This window comes from Canis lupus, chromosome 29 (genome assembly GCF_048164855.1).
Source record: "Canis lupus baileyi chromosome 29, mCanLup2.hap1, whole genome shotgun sequence".
NCBI classification, from domain to species: Eukaryota; Metazoa; Chordata; class Mammalia; order Carnivora; family Canidae; genus Canis; species Canis lupus.
In genome coordinates, this window is record NC_132866.1 from 5,148,678 (window position 1) to 5,173,073 (window position 24,396).

Consider the following 24,396-nt stretch of genomic DNA (forward strand, 5'->3'; position numbering starts at 1 on the left):
GAATAGGAGAAAATGATTTCACATTCCACCATTATTTCAAGAATGGGTCTTTCGGGTTCAAAGCCAGTAAGTAACATTCTTTAGAAATCATCACACAACCACCTAATTAAAGCATCCTGGAATGAGATATGCGTGGTATGTTACATGACCGTGGCACTCAACTCCAATTTTGCTTCCTGTACAATATCCCTCAAGTTAACAAAATTACTGTAGAGTAGCTCTGGGTTTAAGATCCCTTCAATAAAGACAAATCTCTCTCCACTTCCAACAGTAGAGAAGCTCAAGAGTTTTTATTTTGATTTGTTTATGGATCGAAGCATTAAGAAGGTATATTTTATTAATAAATCTATTATTAAATGATAAATTTAATCTATATTAAACATATAGCTATTCTTTCTACAATTTAAAGTAGAGGCTGATTGATAGAGTGATCTTAAGAAATATAAATTTTAGAACTGGGATTAATCACAACAAAAACAGTCTGGAAATCTGACTTCAATATTTCCTAATAGCTAGTCCCATTGGTATCTGAGCCTTTGCCCTCAGATTTCAAAGGGCTGCTGTAACTAATGTTTCTACCATTAAAAAGGAGAGTTTCACTCTGCTTGATAACTGGAAGAATCATTCACCTTGAAAATAAGAATGAGGAAAATAATTTAAGCTCTCTAGGCCTACATTTTGAAGAAGCTCTGTATTGTTCAAAAATGGAACACAAATGAAGTTTTATGAGGCTGACGAACACTGTTTAAAAGGAGCCTGTTTGCTATATTGAAAGAAAGAGCCATGGGAATGGCCAGAAAATGAGGGAATGGCACATTTCCCATTCATACTCACTGCTAGATTCCAACCATCAGGGGAAAAAGACAAACCCAAAAATGAAAAACAAACAAATGGATGCCAATGAATAGTGAGCTTAAACAACGTAATCCACCAAGAGTATTAAACTACTGTCAAGACTATAAAGGGATTATCTTGCTACTAAGTCTTCAAATCTTTACTCTTCAAATCTTATGCTACCTTCCAGAAGCAAAAAAAAAACTTAAGACACAATGGTAAGTACACTGTGGGCTCTAAAGAAAATCTGTCAGGTGGTTTGGTCATTTTCAATATGGAAATATGGAAAGGTCAGTTCCTGAAAAGATGCAGTGTTACCCGGACTGAGGATTCCCAAAGTTCTCAGGTTCAGATCCACGGTGGAAAGGAGCCCATGTGGATGAGAGCATGTGTTCCAGAAGCTCTCTCACCTTCACTCAAAGGCATCTTGCAAGTATGTCCAATGCTCCTGACTAATTTGAAATTGAATGCAATCTCAGGTTGACTCCTTTTTTACCCAATTGCTGTAACATTAATGTAAAACATTTTTGTGGGCATAAATCCTAAACCTTCGTGTCCTAGTGTTTATTTTAATTAAATTACATTGAAACTTTTCATTTCTATAATAGGGTTTAAGCTTTAATTTTCGCAGCTTTTGTCAGATATGTGGGCAACAATATAATCACAGGGGAACAAAGCTACAAATGCACAAATTATGAAGCTCTGACCTTTCTGTCTCTTTGCATCTTGCTTTGAAAATCTGCTCACTCCACACCACAGATTATATGCAAGAGTCATCTTTTTGTGAAGCACATAATCTATTTAACCAGCTTTCAAGTAGTCAAGTCACATCGCGAGACAACGCTTGGAAGCCATTACCGCCCATTCATTGGCTCCCGTGCACAGCATGCTAAGGAGTCAAACGCCCTTCGCCTCAGCTCAGGAGCAGGAGCGGGAACATCCAAGGTGGAGTGGAGACACCAGACTGGTAACCAGCCCCTCTGTGCATCCTCCCTTTCCCGAAAAAAAGTCATTCACTCTTTGAATACCACCAAACTTGTGAAAAGACATCCTAATGGCATGCTATGGCGGCTGGGATAAAACTTACCATAATCTTAACAAAAAGCTACCTTGAATCCAGAGGTAGAGTTGAACTGTACTCCTTTCCCACCTCACATGTCCACAAAACTGAGGAAGAACTAAATCAGAAGCAAAAAGGTGATCCTAATTTTATAAAACTGTTCATGGATGACCCTCCACAGCTTCAGCCACTCCTAAGTCTTTGTTTCCCATCTCTCCTTCCTCTTCCATGATCAATCCATACAGGGCTAAGGGAAGAGAGCCAGCCAGTTTCTCTGTACAAACACAAAACCTCTCCTCCCCTGAATCTAGTGAACTACGTATGTATGCAGCTGGTCACGCCTCCTCCTCCTCTCTGCTGCCCCCTGAGAAATGAAGTGCTGTATTCAGAAATCCACGGCCATTTTTGTTTGTGCAATAAGTCCGTACTGTGGACAAGCACACTGTCCTAGGAGCCAGCAATCAAGCAGCAACAGCATAAAGAAAGCCATATTTAGGGAGCTCTCATTTTAGGGAGAGACCACAGGTAAGCAAGCCAAAGAAGAAAAAATAGGCAATGATTTCAGGTAGTGGGGAGTGTCAGGCCTGGGGCACTGGGGCTGGGGGTATTCCATGCAGGGTGATCAGAGTACCTCTCAGAGGAAACTCCCTATAACACTTTTCTCTCTTTTCTCTCTTTGATCCAAGTTTACTATCTTTTAGCTCATATTTGACATGATAATTACCCTCCTCGATGAGGGCAGGATCTTATCTGCCATTCTCTACTGAATCCTCTGTAAAAATGAGAGACATGGCTAATGCTGATTGACTGTGCCTTAGACGTGAGATGAAAATCTCAGCACTATACATACTTTCATCTTCAAAATGCATGATGGAGAAAAAAAAAATAAAATAAAAAAAAACAAAAAACAAAATGCATGATGGAGGAAACAAGAACAAGGCAGTGAGAAAGCTGAAGCCAGGAGGGTAACTTGTTGAAGGTCACTGAGATAGCAGGTGATAGAGGTAGGATTTGAACACAGGTAGTCTGATCATAAAACCCACACATTCAGTCCTGCTGTGTCCTACCCTGCCTCATCACAGACAGGCCTCCAGAAATACATAGTTCTTTCTTAATGAGGAAGTAAAATAATTTGTAGGAGAAATGACACAAACCATTATTTTTTTTTTCCTTTTTAAACAAATCACAGTTAAAGGAGAGGCTCATGCACTCAGTGGTGCTTACTGTGAGTAGTCGAGTCTCCAGAGGGCCTGGTACCCAGGCTTTATTGGCAGACCATGTGGCAGGCACCCACCATGGCCACCAGGTCCATCTCAGCTCCTGAAAAGCCTTCTTATACCTGGGAGAGATCTCCATATGACAAGCTGTGCCTCCCCAGTACAGAAGTCAGAACAAGTCCACAGGCACTCTTGCACCTGGAAGGCAGGTCCTGCCAAGGAGCTCTGATGCAACTAGAAACAAGCAGTGGGCGGGACAGCTCTATGAAGAACTCCCATTTCCCTCCACCAGGGTAGTGGCCACAGAAGCAGCAGGATAGCACAGCCCAGACCCAGAGGAAGCACGGCAGCTGGGACACCCGTGAGTAAGCAGCGACAGGAGCCACAGTTTCCACACCAACAGGGTCAAACAACCCTCTCTGCCAAAACACACATCCCCTGCGATGGCCTCGCACACTCAGCTGGATACGACCTCAGTTTCCGGGTCCTTCAGAAGACAGAGAAGCAGCAATCAGGAAAACAAGGCTGCAACGACAGGACACAGCAAGCCTCAGCCTACCGGGACCCAACTTGGCAAAGGCAGGCCTCTCTGCAGAGAAACAATTCCAGTTCAGTATGCCTAGCCTTGCTGCACCCAGATCATCTTGTCACTCCCACTGAACGGAGATTCTTAAAACTATGGAACGTATTCAATATGGGGGGTGGCGGGGTGGTGAGGAGGAAAGCAATGTTTTAGAGCAAAGTAACTCAGTGAATCCCTTCTAGGAGCCAGGCAACCCACATGCTGGTGAGCAAAGACAGGCCCTGGAGTCCCCACTGGGGAACCTAGAGGAGCCACACGGTGATGTACCCTGACCACACAACTTCAGTTCTGTACAGTTCTAGAACTCTGGACATGTGGGGCGCTCATCTGACTGGTTCCACTGGGATCAGGAAAAGCACACAGACCAGGACCATCACAAACTAATAAAAACTGGAACAAAGCAGGAAAATCAGGGCCATCCCATCACATCAGAAAATACTTTGACTTCAACGATTTATACCAAACATGGTACAGAATATTTTGCAAAAGTAATGATATCTGAAGACTTCCGCTGATTAGTCTTTCCTGAGAAGGAGGTGAGATGGCTGTAGGCTGCCTTGAAAAAGCAGGCGGCCCACAGATGAGAAAAATCAGGGTTGTCTTTGCTATCCCTTCGCAGAAAGTTTCTTAATGCTCAAAGCCTGTATGACGGGACAGGGGGTCCTCCTTCTTCACACTGGACATGGGACGGTGTATTCTGAAACATTTCCAGACGGCCTGTGAGCATCTGGAAGCACATGTGGGCAGCCAATGCTGGTTTAAGACAAGGCCCACTGACTGGGTAGCTGGGGAGCTGCTTCTAAGACAGGAGGCTTCAGGCGAGCTGTGGCTCTTGTAGCACAAAGTCAGTCTCGATTCACATTATTTCACATGACCTCATTTTCCATGTTGGTGCAGCTTGCTATGAAAATTAAGTCCCTAACTTTGTACTTAAGATTTTAGGTTAATAATTAACAGCATGTTGCAAAACTTCCACAACAGGCCTTGAGGCGGTCTTTAATACAAGACTTACAGAACAAGAGCGAAAGGAGAAACGGTGCAGGAAGGAAGAAAATCAGAATCGCCAGACTCCCAGGCTGACGGAATTACCAAAAATAAATACGAAGAGTCCCTTCCAGCTTTCTACTAGCTAAGGAAATAAAGTTACGCTTCAATAGAAGAAAACACTCCCTTGAAATGTATTCTTAGAAGAATTTCTATTTTAAATATTTTTAATCGAACCTTTTATATTTTAGGTCCTCATTCAAAGAGAGCTATGTGATAGGTGGTACAGAGTTTTGTAATAGAAATTATGTGACATAGGGAAGGAGGTCATCCCGATGTCAACAGTCAATAAAAGTACAATCAATCCATCGACAATTGCTATTCATTGGTAATTGTTCATTCAACGAAGTGGTGTAGGTCGGTGCTGGTGGTGGTGTGTGCATCCTTGGGTTGGAGGGTTAGGAGAAGGGACATCAGTAACTCTCCTAATATAATCCAAATAGAAAACTTTTGGGGGGTTTTACTTGCTCTGGTATAAAATGTAGTCGATACAGAAAGAAACAATGATGCAGTGGTCCCCACCCATCACCTCATCATCACGCCCTCCTGAACCCCATAGTTTCACCAAGCTTTAGAAGACACCTGAGGAATGAGTAATTCAAGACCCAGCCCTCCAATGAGGCCCTGAAGTATGGACAGTCGGGATTGCTAGCTGAAGGAGATTCCTGTGCTTTGAATCCCAAACAATGGCAACGGAGCTGCCTTTCAATTATGCAAGTCAGCTATGGGCTTGTGGCCCAGATAGAAATGTTTGGAGGGGCTGCAGAAACCCATTCACTTCTTAGTTTGATGTTTCCTCTCAAAAAGAACATTCCCACTCAAGTGAAGTCTTGGCATTTTCTCTTAACATAAACCTTCATTGTAAGTGTAGACTCCAGTGCAATGATAAAGTTCGATCAAGAAATCAGGTTAAAGCCAGCAGGAATACAGAGGCTCCAGGAGCCCAGAAGTTACGAAAGACTAATCTGGACATACACTGAGTTCTAGATGCAGCCAGGAGCCCAATAGGACACCCCCAGCCAGGGCTGCTCCGTCCCTAAAACGCCACACTCGAGGACAAAAGAAAATGAATGGAACAGCCAAATGTCTGGACACAAACAGAAGAGTAGAGATCTGTGCCTCTCGGTCAGAATGTCACTCAACGGTCCCCACATCTGCCTCCACTAAATGAGAAAGGTTGTGGAATTATGCAAAGGTTTTAAGCTTTCAATAAAACTGCTTGACAAGTGTAAAATATTAATTCAATCTGTCCAAATAGAAAGAAAATGATTAATAAAAAGGGTAGGGAGATAACGTGGGGAAATAGAAGGTGTTCCTCAGGATAAATGAGTTGAGGAATCATTAAAATTCTTATTACTTTGAGCAGGGTTTGAGGAAGCCCTGTCAAAGAATGCAAAGTTCAGGAAAAGACAGTACCATTATTTCTAAATTTAAAGAAAACTTGACATTTTTCTTTGCAATCATCTGAATGGAGGCAGGTGATTGCCTCCCCAGGATAGACAATCACACATCTTAAAGGCTACAATGTACGCTGATTATCTTAGGGCTTTAGTGTATACCTAAATTACAAACTACGAGGCTTTCCCCTTCATCTTTCAATGATCTATCACTCCACTGTACATCAATTACCATTCTCTTGTAAGGACTAAATCTTCCTGTCTTGTAATGGAGCTGTCTTAATTGGTTGCAACCTCCGCTCCTTTTGGCATAGAGGAGAGAATTCAGAAGGGACAAGGCCTATAGACAATGAATAATGGGACAATTTAATGATTCTCAGGGTTCCACTCACCGTGCTGTGTGAAGAGGTCACTGTGAATGATTTCAATCAAGCAATATAGCTTCTGAATGGTCAGCAAACCCATGGGAACATTTAGGATGAAATCAGTAAACATTTTGCTATAATGAAAAACACAAGTGAAGAGTTTAGGAATATAACAGCAAAATGAGCCACTGTGTTCAAGATGATACTGAGATGCAAGGTCATTAAATGGTGATTAAGCTCTACCAGAACGTTGGATACTGCCCATAATAGAGACCAAAATCTCACCCAACGAAATGATGCTTTAAAATGTTATTTTTCACTTCATGCCCACTCAAATGGCTATAATCCAAAAGAGAGACAATAACAAGTGTTGGCTAGGATATGAAGAAACTGGAACCCTCATATCACGTTGATGGGAATGTAAGTTGGTGCAGCCACTTTGGAAAACTGCTTGGCGTTTCCTGAAAATGTTAAACCGGTTACTTAAGGACCCACTCCCAGGTATATACCCAAGAGAAATGAAAATACATATCCAACACAAACCTTGACACATGAATCATAGCAGTATTATTCTTCATATTCAGTAGGAGAAAAACCCAGATGTCCATCACCTCAGGAGCAGACAAACAACATATACCCATAGAATTCATCCCTAACAAGGAATGAAGTTCTTACAAAGGCTACAACACAGATAGACTTTGAAAATATTATGCCAAGTAAAAGAAGCCAGGCACAAAAGGCCACATATTATATAATTTCCTTCGTATAAAATGCCTGGAAAAGGCAGATCTGTAGACACAGGAAGGAGATTCGTGGTTGCCTTGGGCTGGGGTAGGGACAGATTATTAATGAGCACCAGGGATCTGAAAGGGGTGATGAAACTTCCCTACAACTGGATTACGATGACGGGCACACAACTCCGTAAAAATACTGAATGCCCTTTAATTAAATACTCTAAAACTGGCACACTTTATAGGATGCAACTTACATCTCACTAGAAATTTCTTTTTAAACATTACTTTTACAAACAGTTGATAAAACTATGAAGGGGTCTTAGACGAAGGGTTCTTGTTAGTAACAAAGAAAAGTCTTTCACCAATCATAACAAAGGTTCTATAAAATAATAATTTCAAGTACCGGCAAAGTTTGGGAAGACAGACACCAACATACTTTAGTAGAAAGTTGCTTTGACCTTTAGAGAGCAACTGAGTAGTATTTGTTAAAAATCTTTTAAGAAAATGCAAAAAAAGAAAATATAACACATGGTAATCCCACTTCACTGTTTTTCACTGTTTCTGCTAATGATATACATAAGGGCAAGATCCTACAGTTAAGCTACAAAAACATGTATCCTAGCATATTTTATAAGAATAAAAACCGAACAGAACCCAGTACCCATCACTATAGCACAGTGGCCTGTTTTGCTGTAGTCAGAAAGCCTGGGTTGGCCTTGAAGCACCACCACTGACCAGCTCAGTTATCAGGGACAAGTTACTTAGCATAAAAGTAGGCTAATAACAGAACCGATGTCATACCACTGTTGGAAAGATTAATTGAACAATACATAGAAAGTGCTTTGCGTGAAGCCTCTTCTATATGGAGAAAGCACATAATCGATGTCAGTGCCTACTGTTGCTACTTAAATAAATGATGGGCCAACATAGGATCGAACACCATGGAAGTTATTAAAAATTATGATGTAGAAGACTACTCCCCAATGTGGGAAAACAAAATGTCTTACATGCAGAAACTGCCTGTAAAATAAAGAATAATTGTGTTGAATTTTTTTAGGAAATATGTGTTCACATATGCATGTGAATATTTGTGCATGTGTGCAAATCCACATCCTTTCAGTTATTTTTAGGCAGTGGAATTAAGTTTGATCTATTCTCCTCTGTGGTCTCTTCTGTATCATCAAAACATCAATCAGTTTTCTAAAAAGGATACAATACTTACATGATTTACAAGGTCATGTAAAAAAAAATCAGTAGATAAGGTGGGGTGCCTGGGTGGGGCTCAGATGGGTAAGCAACTGATTCTTGGTTTCGACTCAGGTCATGATTTCATGGGTTGTGAGATCAAGCCCTGTATCAGGCTCCTGGCTCAGTGGAGAATCTGCTTGCAAGATTCTTTCCCTCTGCCCTCTCCTTACTCTGTCTCTAATAAATAAATAAATCTTTAAAAAATATATGAAATATCAGTAGATAAGGTGTTGAAGCAGCACACAGGCATGCATCAAGAGACAAGGGATCAAGAGCAGACGGGGCTGGCTCCAGAGAGGGGGTCTCCCTTGGCTCTCCAAGCACTGATGCAAGCACCCACTGTGAACGTGGATGCGGCCCCACTAGTTGGTTAGAGTCTGACCCCTGTGCCTCGAGAGAAGCACAATCCCAGAGTATGCCCATGGGCCACCCAACCACAGCTTGCCCCACTTCTCCTATTCTCCAGACCTGAAGCTCTCCAACAAAAGTCTCACTGAAAGCACCCAGAAGGTTCACTGAAACCCAAGGGCTGGGCCCCAGGCCCTATTTCTAACTGGGGAGACCTGGGAAGGAGCCTGAGATTCAGCATTTTCTGACAAGGCCGCAGGGGCTGCTGATACCTTCTGTGTATGCCGTAGGGATGGGACACACTCCCTAGACAGGGCAGACATGGCCCCTTCACATCTCCTCTTCTCATTGAGGGTGTGCTAAGCTATGCCCAGTGTTGTCGGTGCTGGGGGGCAGAAAATAAATGTGTCCATGGAGGACACTAAATCCTCAGGCATTTCAGAAACCTGGTGATTCGTGGAGGAGAGTACACCCCCCTCCTCCAGAAAGCCCCTCACCCTTCACCTCCCAGGCATGAGCAAGCTAAAGTAGACACAAAGAAAGGGGAGGATGAACATTGTTTATTCAGTTTAAACACTCGGGGGACACATGGACCTTTACTAATATTTAAATGGGCTTTTCAGCTGCTAAAAACAGTCCCATCTCCTGCAGGTAGTTTATGATGTCAAATGTTAAATCAAAACCACAATCAAATGCAGACAAGGGCGGTGCTTTAGGTGTCTGAGGTTAGAAAGGCTGCACATCCCAGTGGCTCTCAACAGTCATGCAGAACCCAGGGCGTCTACAGATTTCACAAGTAGACCTGGACTCAGCAACCAAGGAGGGAAAAACAGGTGGAAAAAGGAAGGATTCGGTCAGTCCTCAGCCTCACTCCTTGGTCTGAAAGCCCAACAACCAGCTTCCTTGAGGTTGCTTTGATTGTGTTAATGTTATCTTAGGTGACAACTCCTAACCATCCTGCCTGAGGCTTGCAGTCTGTCAGGAGGAGCTCACGATGAGCAGTTGTGCACGTGCAGGGGAGAGGAGTGAATAGTAAATCTCCTGTGTCAGATATTTTAGGTGCCAAAAACAAAACAAAAACCCAACCACTACATAGTGAAATTCAATCTCTCGAAGGAATGCAAAATGTCAAATTTGTATGATCTACCCCATGTGTCCCCTGAGTGTTTAACAAACTGCTAAAGAAAATACTTTGACTGTTGGTCAAAAGACACCATCCGATGGGGTCTTTTCAATATAAAGTCATCGTTAGGGAAGTATCCCAGATACGACAACCAGCATGTCTTCAGGAATGATCCAGGGCACTGACGCCTGCCAATATGAGACTGAACCTTGAGTCTCATAACCTCCATGCACAGAAAGGAGGCAAAGTGAAGGACATGGGAAGCCTGCCCCTCAGGTGCTTCCTTACCTGAGCTCTTTGGGATCGAACACCAATTTCACATCGTTGACAATAGTTGGCAAGTACTTCAACGCCGCCCCCTGCAAACCAAGAGCAAAGAATGCTGAGCCTAATGCAGTCTGGCAAATGTTAACACAAATCTGTAATTACTATGAAGAACCACAGACATACCAAGAAGAGAAAGATAGCTTTCTAGACGAGAAGATGAGATCATCAAACACAACAAAAATAGAGCAAAGAAAAAAAGCCTCTGATCCACAAACAATGGTGATTTGTTAGATGGTTTTCTTGACACATAATAATTTAACAGAGGCCTACAGTTATTGCCTGGGGACCAAATGCCTATAGTGCACTAAGTTTTTGTGTGATTTTCTCCTTAACCCTAATGAAGCTATAGTGGACACAGGAAGACCCCGTGTCCCTCAGAAGAATCCCCTACCATTCAAATCCTGCAGTTGCTTCACATTCAACATCTAAAATGACTGTCTTTGTTCCATTCCAAAACTATTTCTGTATATCTGTATATCCCTTAATTAGGAATCTGTTGTTTCTTCAGTAGTAGCCTTATCTCTTATATTCCTATTTTGCATTTTCCAGAAAATCCACACTCTCAAAAAAATAAGAGTGATGCTTATCATGACAGATCGTACTACATGCTATGTGCTGCACTGGGACCTTGTATATATTTTATCTTTCATTCCAATAGACCTCCGACAGAGAGCTGGCTGTGTTGGACAGCCAGGGAACTGCAATGGAGACGCTAATTACTCCGCCCCTGATCAGACCGCTAGACCTGAACAAAGACAGAATCAAAACCCAGTTCTGTGGGCAGCCAGAGCCCCAGCACCCTCAGCTACACAGCCTGACGGGAAAAGTTAATAGATTTTCAGTGTTCTGACTATGGTGGGCCTCCCCCTCTATCTGTGACTCTATGTAACTCCTCCTGCCAGGTTGGGCTCCCCTTCCCAAAATGAAATGGGGGAAATAATGCTGATGCTAAGGACATGAGAGGTTACATTAAAGTTCAAACTCAAGCTGAAAAGAGAACAGGATAATGCTTTGAACGCTGGAAAATACTGCACTTATTGCATAAACAATTGTTAACATTATTTTCCAAAAGCAAGAGTGGTGTTTCAACAACCAACAACAAAAAACCAAAATGGAGTCACCTGTGCTAAACTCCATGTCAGCAAACCAAGGCTTCACACCTAAACTAATTGCAGTTTCAGCTTCTCTCAGGAACATAAGATTGAACTACTCAATCTGGAGGGGCACCTGGGTGGCTCCATCGGTGAAACAATTGCCTTCAGTTCAGGTCATGATCTCGGGATCCTGGGATTGAGCCTCCTGTAGGGCTCCCTGCTCAGTGGGAGGGTCTGCTTATCCCTCTCCCTCTCCCAACCCCCTGCTTGTGCTCTTTCATTCTCCCTCTCTGTCAAATAAATAAAATCTTAAAAAAAAAAAAAAAAAAAAACTACTCAATCTGGAACTCCCTGGGCAGCACTACTGAAGTAATCCACCTGATAGACCTCTTCCAACCCTCAAAGAAAGAAGTAGCCTGCTCGTCCCTTGTCCTTGCCCCCTGCTGCCTATAAAAGTCTCATTTTGTCCAGCTCTTCAGAGCTCCTTTCTACTTGCTAGATTGGGATGCTGCCCAATTCATGAATCATCGAATAAAGCCTATTAGATCTTCAAATTTACTGAGTTGAATTTTATTCTTTAACAGCAAAAGCTCACTTTAACATAATACCCTGAATATACATGGTCCACAAATTTGCAATAATGGAACACAGGCCCCGCCACCTCACCACCGAATGAAACTAGTTCCATACCTCACGCCCTATACAAAAATTAACTTTAAGTGGTTCATAAATCTTAAACATAAAACTTTAAACTACACAATTTCCAGAAGACATTTGTGATGGGCTAAGCAATGATTTCTTAGATAAGATACCAAAAGCTTAATCCGTAAAAGAAAAAAAAAATCAATAAATTGTGGTTCATCAAAATAAAAACTTCTGCACTTTTAAAACTTACTGCTAAGATAATAAAAGATGAGTCACACTCTAGGAGAAAATAATTGCAAATCGTTATCTGATCAAGATTTGTATCCAGCATATCCAAAGAACACTTAAAACTCAATAATGAGAAAACAATCTTCCCTCCAAATAGGCCAAAGATTTGAAAAGACAGTTTTCCAAAGAAGATATATGGATGGCAAATAAGCACTTGAAAAGATGCTCAGCATCATTAGTCACCAGGGAAATGCAAATTAAAACCACAGTGAAATATCACTAACACCTATTAGAAAGGAAAAAAAAAAAAAAAAAAAAAACCAACCCTGCCACCTGACAATATCAAGTGCTGTTGCAAATGCTGCTGGGCTGAATGCAAAACAAGGTCAGGAACAACTGTGGAAAAGCACAAGACGATTTCTCATGAAGTGAGACATGCATTCTCCATACAGCCCAGCAATTGTACTCCTGAGTCTGGACTCGATGATATGCAAACTTGATGCGCACACAAAACCCTGCATGTAAATGTTGACAGTAGCTTTCTTTGCAATCGTCAAAAACTAGAAACAACTCAAAAGTCCCTCAAGAGGTGAATCCATACAATGGAACACTACTCAGTAATTAAAAAAAAAAAAAAAAAAAATCGATCCCGTGTTACACACAACATGGATGATCTCAAATGTGCTCGGAGCAGTAAAACAAGACAAACTCGAAAGGCTTCGTACTATGTGATTCCATCTTTAAGACATTCCAGAAAAGGCACAGCTATAGGGATGGAGACCACCTCTGTGGGTGGAGGAGGGGGAGCTTGTGTACACTGAGGGAAAGAGGAACGCAGGGGAGGGGTGATGGCACCCTACTACATGACTGTACTCAATCTGTACCTTAATTCTCAGAATGAATAAAAACATAAGTCCTAGACAGACGGGCCTGGAAAAACCTTAGAGAATGTTCCTGAATCTCAACGCTGGTGCCTAAGAGGTACGTGGTCGATTCCAGTCACTTCAAATGAGTTCAAGTTTCCTAATCTATAGCTTGGGAATATTATGTCCATGCCTGAGGATCTCCTGGGTGCTGGACTCTATGGACACAATACATCCGCAGGACAACATGAGAAAGATCTCTTATCCCCATTCACAGATGACACAGTAGAGGCATGCAGCGAAGTCATGTGTCCAGACTCATGCTGCTGAGATGTGGAGCAAGGCTGTGCACGCCCACGGTGAGCACACTAGTTGTCCCTGTCTCTCTCAGTGCGGCTCGGTCCGGATGAGACAGGCAGGGCAGCAGTGTTCTGCGCCGCACAATCACTGAGGCTTGTTTCCTAGGGGTGGGCCCTGTCCTCCCACACCAGCCAGATCAAGGGATCCCAATTACCTCCTCGGCAATTCAACTTTGGAATTTATCAAGTTACTGCAGGTTACCCCCATTTCGCAAGGATGAAGCAGACAGGTGACAAACAAGACAGGCCTCTATGGCCCGCCTTGCGCTTGTTCCCCGGGGGCCTCCGGGCGCTGCGTTAACCAGGCACACAGACAGCCACACCGGGCCAGGGGTCCCTAGGGCCTCCGCCCATCCAGAGGTCACAGCGATGCCCACAGAAAGGGGCATGTGCCCACCAGAACCCCAAAATGCTGCCTAACACAGAATTTATAGCACATGGGGTTTGGAGAGAACAGAGGGGTTCACGCACCTGCCACCAACCCTGGCTCAGCTTGGGAACAGAGGACAGAGCCGATGGAACAAAGAGAACAGGACAAGCAAGGAGCCACCTCTTGCACCTGCTGCCCATCCCTGCTTCCCATGGGGCTCTTCCATGGTTCTCCTGGAGCCTGCCTGGGACCTCAGCCCTCCCCACCCACCTCAGCTCCTACGCTGGAGAAAAACAAAATCCACCAGGAGAAGGAGCGGAGGCACCAGAAGGTCCAGGCGGAGAGGGGGAGCACCCAGCTCCCAAGGACGGCATCCCGCGCCTGGGCTCGGCAGGGACCCTGTGCCCTCTGTCACCCCTCCTCCCTCCGGGTGACTGGGTCCTCACCCCAGCCACTCTTTCCCTCCGCGTGGGAGCCCACGCTTGTCTCTCAAGAGGGAAATGCCCCGGCCCAGGCGCACGGGCAGTGTCCAGGCTGGGGGCTCTCACGGTGCCCGCTGCCCAGCATGCTCCCGGCTTTGCCCTCTGTCACCTCTCCAGCCGCACCCTGGCTCGGGTCCTGCAGAGGCCCCAGGCCTCTCCCTAGGTGCCCCTTCTCATGACCCAGCTGCGAGCCCTCACCTGCTGCCTTCCTCTGCACCCACCCCTCCCCAGCTGCCTGCGCAGGGCCCTGTGCCCACCACCCCTTAAAGATGGGTGTCCTTGGAGTCCCATTCTAGGCTTCTCCCCTTCCTCCACATGCCCCTCAGGGAGCCCACCCTTCCGCCGGGCCGCGGAGCCCTAGTGCCCACTGCCCAGGCTCACCTTGCTCCCGGGTAGAGGTGGGCGTCCCACCCACACGCGGCAGCCCTGCTGGCCCAGGGGCGCTGCAGACCCCACCCGCCACAGGCCAGCCCGACACCTGACCTCCCCGGGGACACCTCGGCTCAGGGTGCCGCACGGCCCCGTCCCCAGGTCACAGCCTCCCTGCTCCCTCTTCTTCAAGCGGGTGGAGCCTCACTATGAACTGCCCCTGGTTCTACCACCTTCTCGGTCTCTACAGCTTCTACCACCAGGTCTGGGTGCCTCTGTCCCCAGCTGGCACCGCTGCCGCAGCCTCCTGACGGACCTCCCGCCTCCACACGGACCCCTTCAAGTCCGCACCCCAGGCGGCAGCCAGAGTGCCTGTCCTGAAACAAGAGGCAAACCTAACATGGATGCTTTGGAGGCATTGCCCGACTCCTGGGGTACCAATCCAACTAGCCGGCGCCCTCAGAGGCTCGGGCTCCTCCTCCCCAGTGTCTGAGCTCGGCGGCCCCCACCTCCCCCTGCAGGAGGCTCTCCCACCAGTGGAGCCTCTTTCACCAGCAGGTGCACCTGTCTTCCGTCTTCCTGGGCCACTGCTTCCCTGCACGCCACGCACGCCGGCTGTTGCCCCAAACACCCAAGAGTTAACCCCCAATCACGCCCGGGTCCTTAGCTAAGACATCATGTTCTTCAAGACACAGGGACCTCGGGTTGGGCGTCTGGAGAGGCTCCTGCTCTGGGCCGTGTCCGAGTGCCACACACCAGAGCCCGTGCGCCACATAGGGCTAGCCCTTCGCTCCGGGCTCCCTGAGGCCCTGGAGGTTCTCAGACACAACACACACTCCAAGACATCGGACTGACGGAGCTCTCTACAAAACCACCTCTTAATTCTCAAGAGACACTCCACGTCTTTGCTTTGGACCCGCAGAAATCCCCATCCTCAGCCAAGAGAACAGCCTGGTGAGCCGCCAGAAGAGCCAGGGACTCGGACGCTCCCGCTCCCGCAGGCTCTAACTCTCCTAACCAGGAAAAAGCAAGCTCTGCCCGCTTCTAATAGGGGTGATTTGTCAAGAACCTCAAGTGTTTTGGTTTCTGCTCCTGCTTGCCGCAAAAGGCTTCATTTTCCCTGTGGAGTCGGGCTGCTTCACTCAACTCAGGTCGCTTCCGAGTACAAGGAGCAGCTGGCTCGAGGGCTTCCCAAGACGCAGAGCACAGGACAGTGCCGGGTGGGATCGTCTCTGCAGAAAGACACTTCCAGAACAGGAAGGCCCGGGTGCAGGCAAGAGAAGCCACGGCGGCAGGACGCACGGGTGCGGTGCCACAAGGGGGACACGGGACACACGCTCCAGGGCCTCGCTGTCTGCATCCAGAGCTCGTGTCCACCACTCGCTGCGTGAACCCAGGAAGATGGCATGTGCTCAGGGGTTCCCGCTGGTGAACCGGCCGGGGGAGCGCACCGGCGTCCAGACACTGCCGGCAGGGTGGAAAGACGCAGTGTACGTGCCACGCTCAGCGTGCCACCCCAAGCACATCACGGGTGTTCAACACACGGTGGCCAGTGCTGCCGCCAGGACGTGGTGGGAGACCGTGGGATGTGTGCAAACGGTGGCACGGAAACTCTCTTGAATGTGCCAAACTCTCAGACGTGACCCCGCAATTCAGTGGAAGCTTTCGTTTATCGCATCCTATCCTATATGATGTGGTAAACGTGGAGTAGAAGAATTTGCCAAATCACAGAATTCAGGATAACAGGAATGGGAGGGATCTGAGGAGGGTTTTCTTATTTTCCTTTTTTTTTTTTTGTCCTATGTTTATTATTTTCGTTTGTCCTATGTTTATTATTATGTTTTTATTATTTTGTTTATTATTCTGTATAATTGTCTTGTTATTTAAGCAAAATCTTGTTCAGGCTACGCAAGGGCGGCATGTCTGCAGCCCCGTGCTTACGGTGCCTTGGGTGGGTTCTGCGCGCCAGGGTGACAATCACCCATCAGTTAGTTCTCCAGGGTGTGGCCTGCGCGGCGGGAGTGGGAAGGGCACAGGCCAGCAGGACGCATCAAGAGACAGAGCTGAGGGGCGCCTGGTGGCTCAGCCGTTAAGCATCCAGGTCTTGATTTTGGCTCAGGTCACGACCCCAAGGTCATGAGATGGGGACCCACCTCGGGCTCTGCACTGAGCGCTGCGTCCACCTGAGATTCCCTCTCTTCCTCTCCCTGTCTCCCTGTCTCCCTGCTCGTGCATGCACTCTCTCTCAATTAACTAACTAATTAAAATCTTTTAAGAAAGAGCAAGACAGAGCAGCATGTGGAGTGGGGCCCCCTCCCTTGGTCCTCCTGGGGCCGTGGGCCTTGGGCCACAAGGGGCCATATAATCCATCAGACCACCCCCTCTCTGACACGCCTCACCAGAAAGAGAGCGGCACAATACAGGGATTTAGAGGACTTCGCAGTGTTTAGCTTTGTTTACTCATCTCCTGTGTTTTAAGACTTAACTGTGATGATCAAACCAATGCTTGCTTTCTAAGAAAGTTATTTCTTCAGGTTTGACTGTAAACCTAAGCAAATTAATGTAAAGGCATTTTAAGTCCTAGCTTGTTTTTCTCTTTGAACTTGGCAAAGCTTTCATCTGCCCACCTGCGGATGGACCGGTCCAATTCTAAATGCACTTGGGCCTCTGGGCGGTGGACACGTGGACACTGGCCTGCTGGGGACGCCCACCTGAGTCCCCAGCACACCGTGGCACATGAAACGGAAATCACCCCCCAAAACAAAGGGCTCCCCACCACTGAGCACTGATTGAAAGCCAGCGAGCGGCAGAAAGATACCAGAAACAAAATTAGAGAGAATCTCGGCCGGCGGTAAAGAAAGCTATTTCTATTTCTTTTTTTTTTTTTTTTTTAAGGTTTTATTTATGTATTCAAGAGAGACACAGAGAGAGAGGCAGAGACACAGGCAGAGGGAGATGCAGGCTCCATGCAGGGAGCCTGATGTGGGACGGGGGACTCAATCCTGGGCCGAAGGCAGGCGCTTAACCGCTGAGCCACCCGGGCGTCCCAGTGATTTCTATTTCTATTAAATAGAAAAGAACTTGCCTATTGAATAGGCAAGTTGCTGAGGGCCCCTCCTAAAAGTGAGTCCATCGCCCACCATCCTGGCAATCGAGAACTCCTGATGTCCAGCGATCGCAGCTCTGGGGGAGGAAGGTAAGGTCAGACCTGAATCAAATGGACAAGAAGCATACTGGAGCCACAGCTTGGAGGGGGAAAAGAAAATTAAATACATAGGAAGGATTTTGAAGTGGCAGAAAATGCTAAAAGTTTTCTAACCACTGAAATAGTTCAGGTTGAAGAAATTAAATAGATTGTATACTCTTCTCTAAGCAAATTTAATCATCATGCAGCTCACGAGAATGCCAACTTAATCCAAGCCATAAAACAAAACAGAAAATGTACCTTCTACCCAGTATCAGTTTAATGTTGTAAGTGTCTCTCTGGCTAAAACTGTTACTACTGATGATGATTAATAGACACTATTTTAGGGTAAAGTTCAGGCTACATTATTCAGTATAATTATTTTAATTAAATCCATTAGCATATCTTTATATAAGATTACAAGAGCTATTGGTGATACAAAATAAGTTTTCCTTGAATAATGTATGAAGCAATTATTAATTTACATATTTCTCAAGAAAACGCATATTAAAATGATTCCATTTGGAGGTTTTGAGCTAAAATATATATGGGCCACAAATTCTCCTTTCAAACTTAAAAGTTCCATCTTTGGAAGACTCAGGGCACAACCAAACAGCTGCAGAAGAACCAGAGCATTCTGATCCGGAAAGTGGAGCCAGACCAGTCTAGCCAACAGGTGGCCCTAGACTGAGCTTGTGCCTTTCGGGGGGAATGGAAGAAACAGGGAGCACTCTGGAGAGAAGAACTCTGCCTTACAGGTTGCAGGAATCCAGAACAACAAAATAGATGATGACAGTGAGTGTTTCTACTCCTTATACTCTGTTATTAAAAAAGACTACTTACATCTAATGTATCTTAAATCTAAAAATAACTCTTCTCTTTATAATCAAGCTTCCTTTAAGCAGACACTGGTCTTTAAAATAGCATCCCCATCTCTACCACCAACGCTGGTTCATTCAATCCCAACTGACAGCTTGGCAGTTGAAAGAAATCATTCCTAGGAGTAGTTTCATGGTTAAGCATCATGAAGTCTAAACCAAAAAAATACTGAAAGTACACACTTACTAAGATTCTTCAATAAATCCAATATAAGCTCCTTACGTTTAAAGATCCATGTTACAGCCAACAAACATATGAGACAATGCACTAATCATTAACTCAATCAAACCACAATGAGATATCACCTTATATCCATTAAAATAGCTGCCAGGAAGGAAGGAAGGAAGGAAGGAAGGAAGGAAGGAAGGAAGGAAGGAAGGAAGGAAGGAAGGAAAGAAGGAAGGAAGGAAGGAAGGAAGGAAGGAAGGAAGGAAGGAAGGAAGGAAGGAAGGGGTGTTGGCAAAGACTCAAAGAACTAGAACCCTTGTACACTGTTAGTGGGAATGGAAACTGGTAAAGCCGTCAAGGAAAACGGTAAGGACGGTCCTCAAACATCAAAAATAGAATCATCATATGATCCGGCCATCTCACTTCTGGGAATATACCCAAAGGCAATGGAACAGGATCCTGTTCACTGTAGCACTATTCACAATACCCAAGAGGTAAGAGCAACCCAATGTCCATCAGTGGATGAAGAAAAAAAGAAAAGGTGGTACACACATGGAATGGAATGGAATGCAGCCTTAAGAAAGAAAGAAATTCTGACATATGCCGCAGCAGAGATGAACCTTGAGGTTATACTCTGTGAAACAGGCCAGTCACAAACAGACAGAGTCTGCATGATTCCACTTGCACAAAAAATCTGAAGCAGTCACAATCACAGACACACAAAAGCTGGGGGCGGGGGGGGGGGTTGCAGGACGGGTAGGCACCAGGGGTTCCAGGCTTCGGGGAATGGGAAATTATAGTTTAGTGGGGACAAAGTTTAAGTCGCACAAGACAAAAGTTCTGGAGGTGTTCCACAACAACATGAATACAGTTAACTCTACCGAACTGTAAAAACTGTTCAGGGGATGTTCTAATACGTGGCTTTGACCACAATGAGAAACAAACAGATCCACAAAACAATTTGTTCTCCCTCCGTTGGAGATACCACCACTGTCAGGTAAGGGTCTACCCTGGGCAGACTGCTCTTAGCACAGCCGCACCACTGGTGCCTGCCCATCAAATGTCAGAGGTAACTCCCCTGTAAACACACAACACACACACACATACATACACAGAGTCACTGTCACAAGCAAATGATGCCCCTGAAATTCCCAAACAGCCCCTGGCTGAGAACCACCAGGATAGACAAGAACCTTCCCGGCCGGGTAGTTGTGCTACCGTCAGGTCCCCAGCAGGCAGGAGCCCTCAGCCCTTGGGTCAGCCTGGCCTGACCTGGGCCCCTAGGTCTGCTCAGGTCACAAGAAGCCTCACTAACCAGCAACAACCAGTCTCTGGGCTACCTCCTCTCTCCATGTCACCACAAGGGTCTGAAACCCGCACCTGTTTCATCCCTCATTATCCAACACTGGGCACACAGGATACCAAGACGGACTCTGGTCATGAACAGAATGAAATATAAGACAATAAAGGGCCCAGAGTGGAGCCACCATGACTCAGGGAGTGAGGACACAACACAGGTGCCTGCAGACCTGCAGCTAGGGAGCAGGATCATGTAGCAAAAAGTGCAAGACAAAGAATGAGAAAGGGACAAATTAACCCACGACACACACGAGGATAAACCCTCTTCTTTGGAACCACCGTGCTCTCCTCAACCTCTGGAAATCCATTTGTCAGGAATTAAGTCATGCTAAAAAGGGGTATTAACCGTAATCTAGGCAAGAACAAATTTGAATTAAATCACTCAACTTTTTTTGTCATACTTTACCAGCACAGCCGCGTACCTAAAAGGCTCAGGGAGACGGGGAGAAGGGGAGCGATCCTCTGAACAGGTCTCCACAGCTCCAAATTGGCAAAAATTGGTTACCCGTCTAGACAGCTTCCAAGAAGCAAAGCGTTAAGTTACAAATAATGGCTATTTTTTAAAAATCACTTGAAATGCAGGGGTTGACATATACAGGAAAATGGTCCAGCTTGGAAGCACCTTAACGGCCTGACCTGCAGTGAAGCACTTTGGAAATCAGCAGCTAGAGAATACAACACAACACACTTGTGTTTTCCTCCTGGTCTGAATGATCTCACAAAATGGAGTAGGTGTGGAGCAACGAGAGGTGCTGAAGGGCCAGTGTAGAGGAGGGAAGAAGGACAAAGATACAGGAGGAAAAGGGGGAGCACAGGCAGGCCTCAGCGCCCCCCTCCACTGCCCACTGCTCCTGTGCTTGGTACACACCAACCCTCAAAGCATTGGAGATGAAGGTCAAGGCGGGGGGAAGACACTCAACAGGCAGAGGCGGCTGGACGGGGTGAAGAAGGACCCTCTGGGGAGAGACGCAGTGAAAGCAAAGGGGGGCCCAGCTCCCCACTCCGACCTCAACCCCAAGCCCCGGGCATGGTGGCTGCCCAGCATCCCAAATACTTTCCTCCCATAGTGTGTGGAACTGTGTATTCCCCCAAAATGTGTTCAAGTCCTAATCCCAGGTCCCAGTGATTATGAACTTAATTGGAAAGAGGGTCTTTGTAGATGAAACCAAATTAAGAAGAGGTCATACTATGAGGACGGGCCTGGAATCCACTGTCGGTAGCTTTATAAAAGAAGTGGGGAGATGGGGCACAGAGGCACAGACGTGTGATGCAGGGCAGGGTGCCAACCGAGGATGCCAAGGACCACCAGCAGCCATCAGAAGCTGGAAGAGACGGGAAATGATCCTCCCCTGGAGCCTTCAAAGAGGGCACAGCCCTACCAACACCACCAGAGCAGAGAGAGAATAAATCCCTGCTGTTTGAAGGCATCCAGACTGTGTTCACTCTTTACAGGTGCCTGGGAAACCGATGCACAGCGCCCCTGTCCCAGGACCAAAAGGCAGGGTCCTCCCACTACCCACAGGCAGAGATGAAGCTCTGCTTTCATTTTCCATCTCTTCCCAACCAAGAGCTTTATAAATACAATAAAAATAGTTTCTAATGGGCTGAAATGCCACTCAGAAGCCATAGTGGTGTCAAATTCACATGTAAGTCACTAAGCGTTTACTGTCAAGGCCTGCCTTGATCTCACTAGGGAGGAAGAACAAGCATCCTTGCACAGGCGAGGGCCAGAGACCACCTACTCGCAGTGGCAGAAACAGCAGCACGTTCCAGGCCCGCAGCAGCTGAGACACTGGGGGAGGCCCCGGGGGTAGAAATATGCCTTCCTTGATCAGAGAGCTCGGAACCAGAATTATGACTCCACCCTTCTAGGATCAAATCCTGACACCTGTTTCCCCACCCAACGCCCACCCCTCCCACCCTCTGCCCCGGAGCATCAACAACTGCTGCGGTCACTCTGGTATTTATGGTCTGGCCAGGCCTGGCCAATAGAACTGCCTGCACCCATGGCAACATTCTACCGCCATTGTGTCCAGTACAGTAGGCCCTTGGTACTTGGGTCTGTTCCGCATAGGAAATATGGCTAAGGGGACAGAGAAGCAGAAGGTTTAGCTTTATTTAATTGGAAAGGACCTAAATCTAAGTAGACTAATGCAGATCTAGAATATAGGCCGTAGCAGCATTCTGCTGTCCGTTCATTTCACCGAAGTGGGTCCCTGAACCCTCAGGTTCACTGGTGCTGATTTCTCAGCTTCTGCTGGAAGACACATCTTGTGAGAATTAACGGGGACACTGCAGGGAGGGGTCTGGCATACAGTTGGTGCTCAATCACTTCCTTGAGGACACAATCTGAGTCTTCTTAGCCATCCTAAGACTCTTCTGTGTCACAGGTTCAACAGTTTAGATTATAAACAAACACTGATTTTGCTGTATTAGGAATGCTGTATTTTGACATAAAATACTCCTGGAAAAGGTGCATATCTATCACAGTTTCTAAAATCTCAAGATGGATTTGCCATCCCAGGACTCCGACCCTAAGTGTTCTTCTCTTCCTGCTAGACAGCCCTCTCTCCTGCTCAGAGAACACCATAGCAGGAGGTTGGATTCCTTGAATCTTGACACAGGGAAGGCCCTAGATACGTGAAAATATAATATACAGTCCTCCAACTGCCTTACAGAGGAAGGTTTAATATAAAAAGAGGAGGAGGGGAATCTTTACAGACCAACTTGCATGTGCAATTCAGGAGTCTATGCAAATAAAGCAACAAGAGTGTCTATTCCTCGATCAATTAAGACAAGAGCCACAGGACCCTCTGGTTCCACTCCTAGGTCCATACCCAAACCATGGAGAGCAGGTGTTCAAAGAAAAACATCTACACAAATGTTCACAGCAGCATTATCGACAATACTCATGAAATGGGAACAACCCAAACGTCCATCAACTGATGAATGGATACACAAACTGTACACATGGAATACGATGCTCATTCACAGGACTGTGATTCCCTATAAAACAAGAAGAAGTACTGACTGACACATGCTATTTTTTTTTTCAAGAAATACTGACTTCTATTCCAATGATTTTTACATTTAAAAGCTCTTTGTCCCATACAGCTGGCAAATTGAATTTAAATAAAGTTTTAAAAAAATAAAAGCACTCTGTCTTTATTGAGCAATCTTTTTCACTTATTTAATATTTTTTTAATTGGAGTTCAATTTGCCAACGTATAGCATAACACCCAGTGCTCATCCCATCAAGTGCCCCCCCTCAGTGCCGACACATGCTATTAATACAGATGAACCCTGAAAATGTGCTACAAGAAGCCAGACACAAAAGGCCAGGTATTTTATGCCATCACGGATATGACATATCCAAGACAGGCAAAATCACAGAAACAGAAAACAGATGAATGATGCCAGAGGCCACAGGAGAAAGTTCTGGAGAGTGACTGTAACAGGACTGTAAAAGAGCCTCCTTTTGGGATGACAAAATTGTTTAGGAACCAGATAATGGTGATGGTTGCAAAATACGGTGAAAGTACCAAATGGTCACTTTAAAATGGTTGAGACGAATTACGTGTATGTATATTTCACCACAAAAATTTATTTCACCACAAAAATTTAATTATTTTAAAAAATAAAGTCCTGCCCTCAACTATCAAATGGCACTTTTCATTAAAATAATCACAGGACTGCTCTTAGCAGCTCCGAATCACTGTAACACGTGTGACTGACCCACACGACGGTTTCTAGTGGTGACAGACCAACAGCTTGGAAACAGCATGGTGCCTCCAACTATTTCTAAAATGAGGCATGAAATTAGTCATCATAATAATGATCCCACTGTCACTGGTTCACTGGGACAGCTACAACTCGCCTGAAGCAAGCCACTATCAATGCCAATGTTTTAATTAAGCAAGATGTAATACAATCTACCAAGGTAGAAATCCAAGGAAACCAAAAAGGAGAGCTACCCAAATGTCCCCAATACCCATCATTGTCCCAAATGTCACCCCTAAATGCCCTTTCATTCGGTTCTATAGTTGTATCTCTGATTTGTGCCTCAGCAAACATTTGCCACGTAGGTCAGAGGATTTAAAACATGAACATCCAAAT

At 45.7% G+C, this 24,396-nt stretch overlaps 1 protein-coding gene across 2 annotated transcripts in view; it reads right to left on the reverse strand.

Annotated features, from left to right (window-relative positions):
• Nucleotides 1-24,396, reverse strand: part of DOCK1 (dedicator of cytokinesis 1) — a 493,838-nt gene that overhangs the window by 315,459 nt on the left and 153,983 nt on the right. For both annotated transcript variants that reach the window (XM_072804887.1, XM_072804886.1), the window contains exons 24-25: nucleotides 10,242-10,312; nucleotides 6,528-6,634 (exon numbers count right to left, since the gene is read on the reverse strand). In XM_072804887.1, the coding sequence (XP_072660988.1) occupies nucleotides 6,528-6,634; nucleotides 10,242-10,312 (178 nt within the window). The remainder of the gene's footprint in view (nucleotides 1-6,527; nucleotides 6,635-10,241; nucleotides 10,313-24,396) is intronic.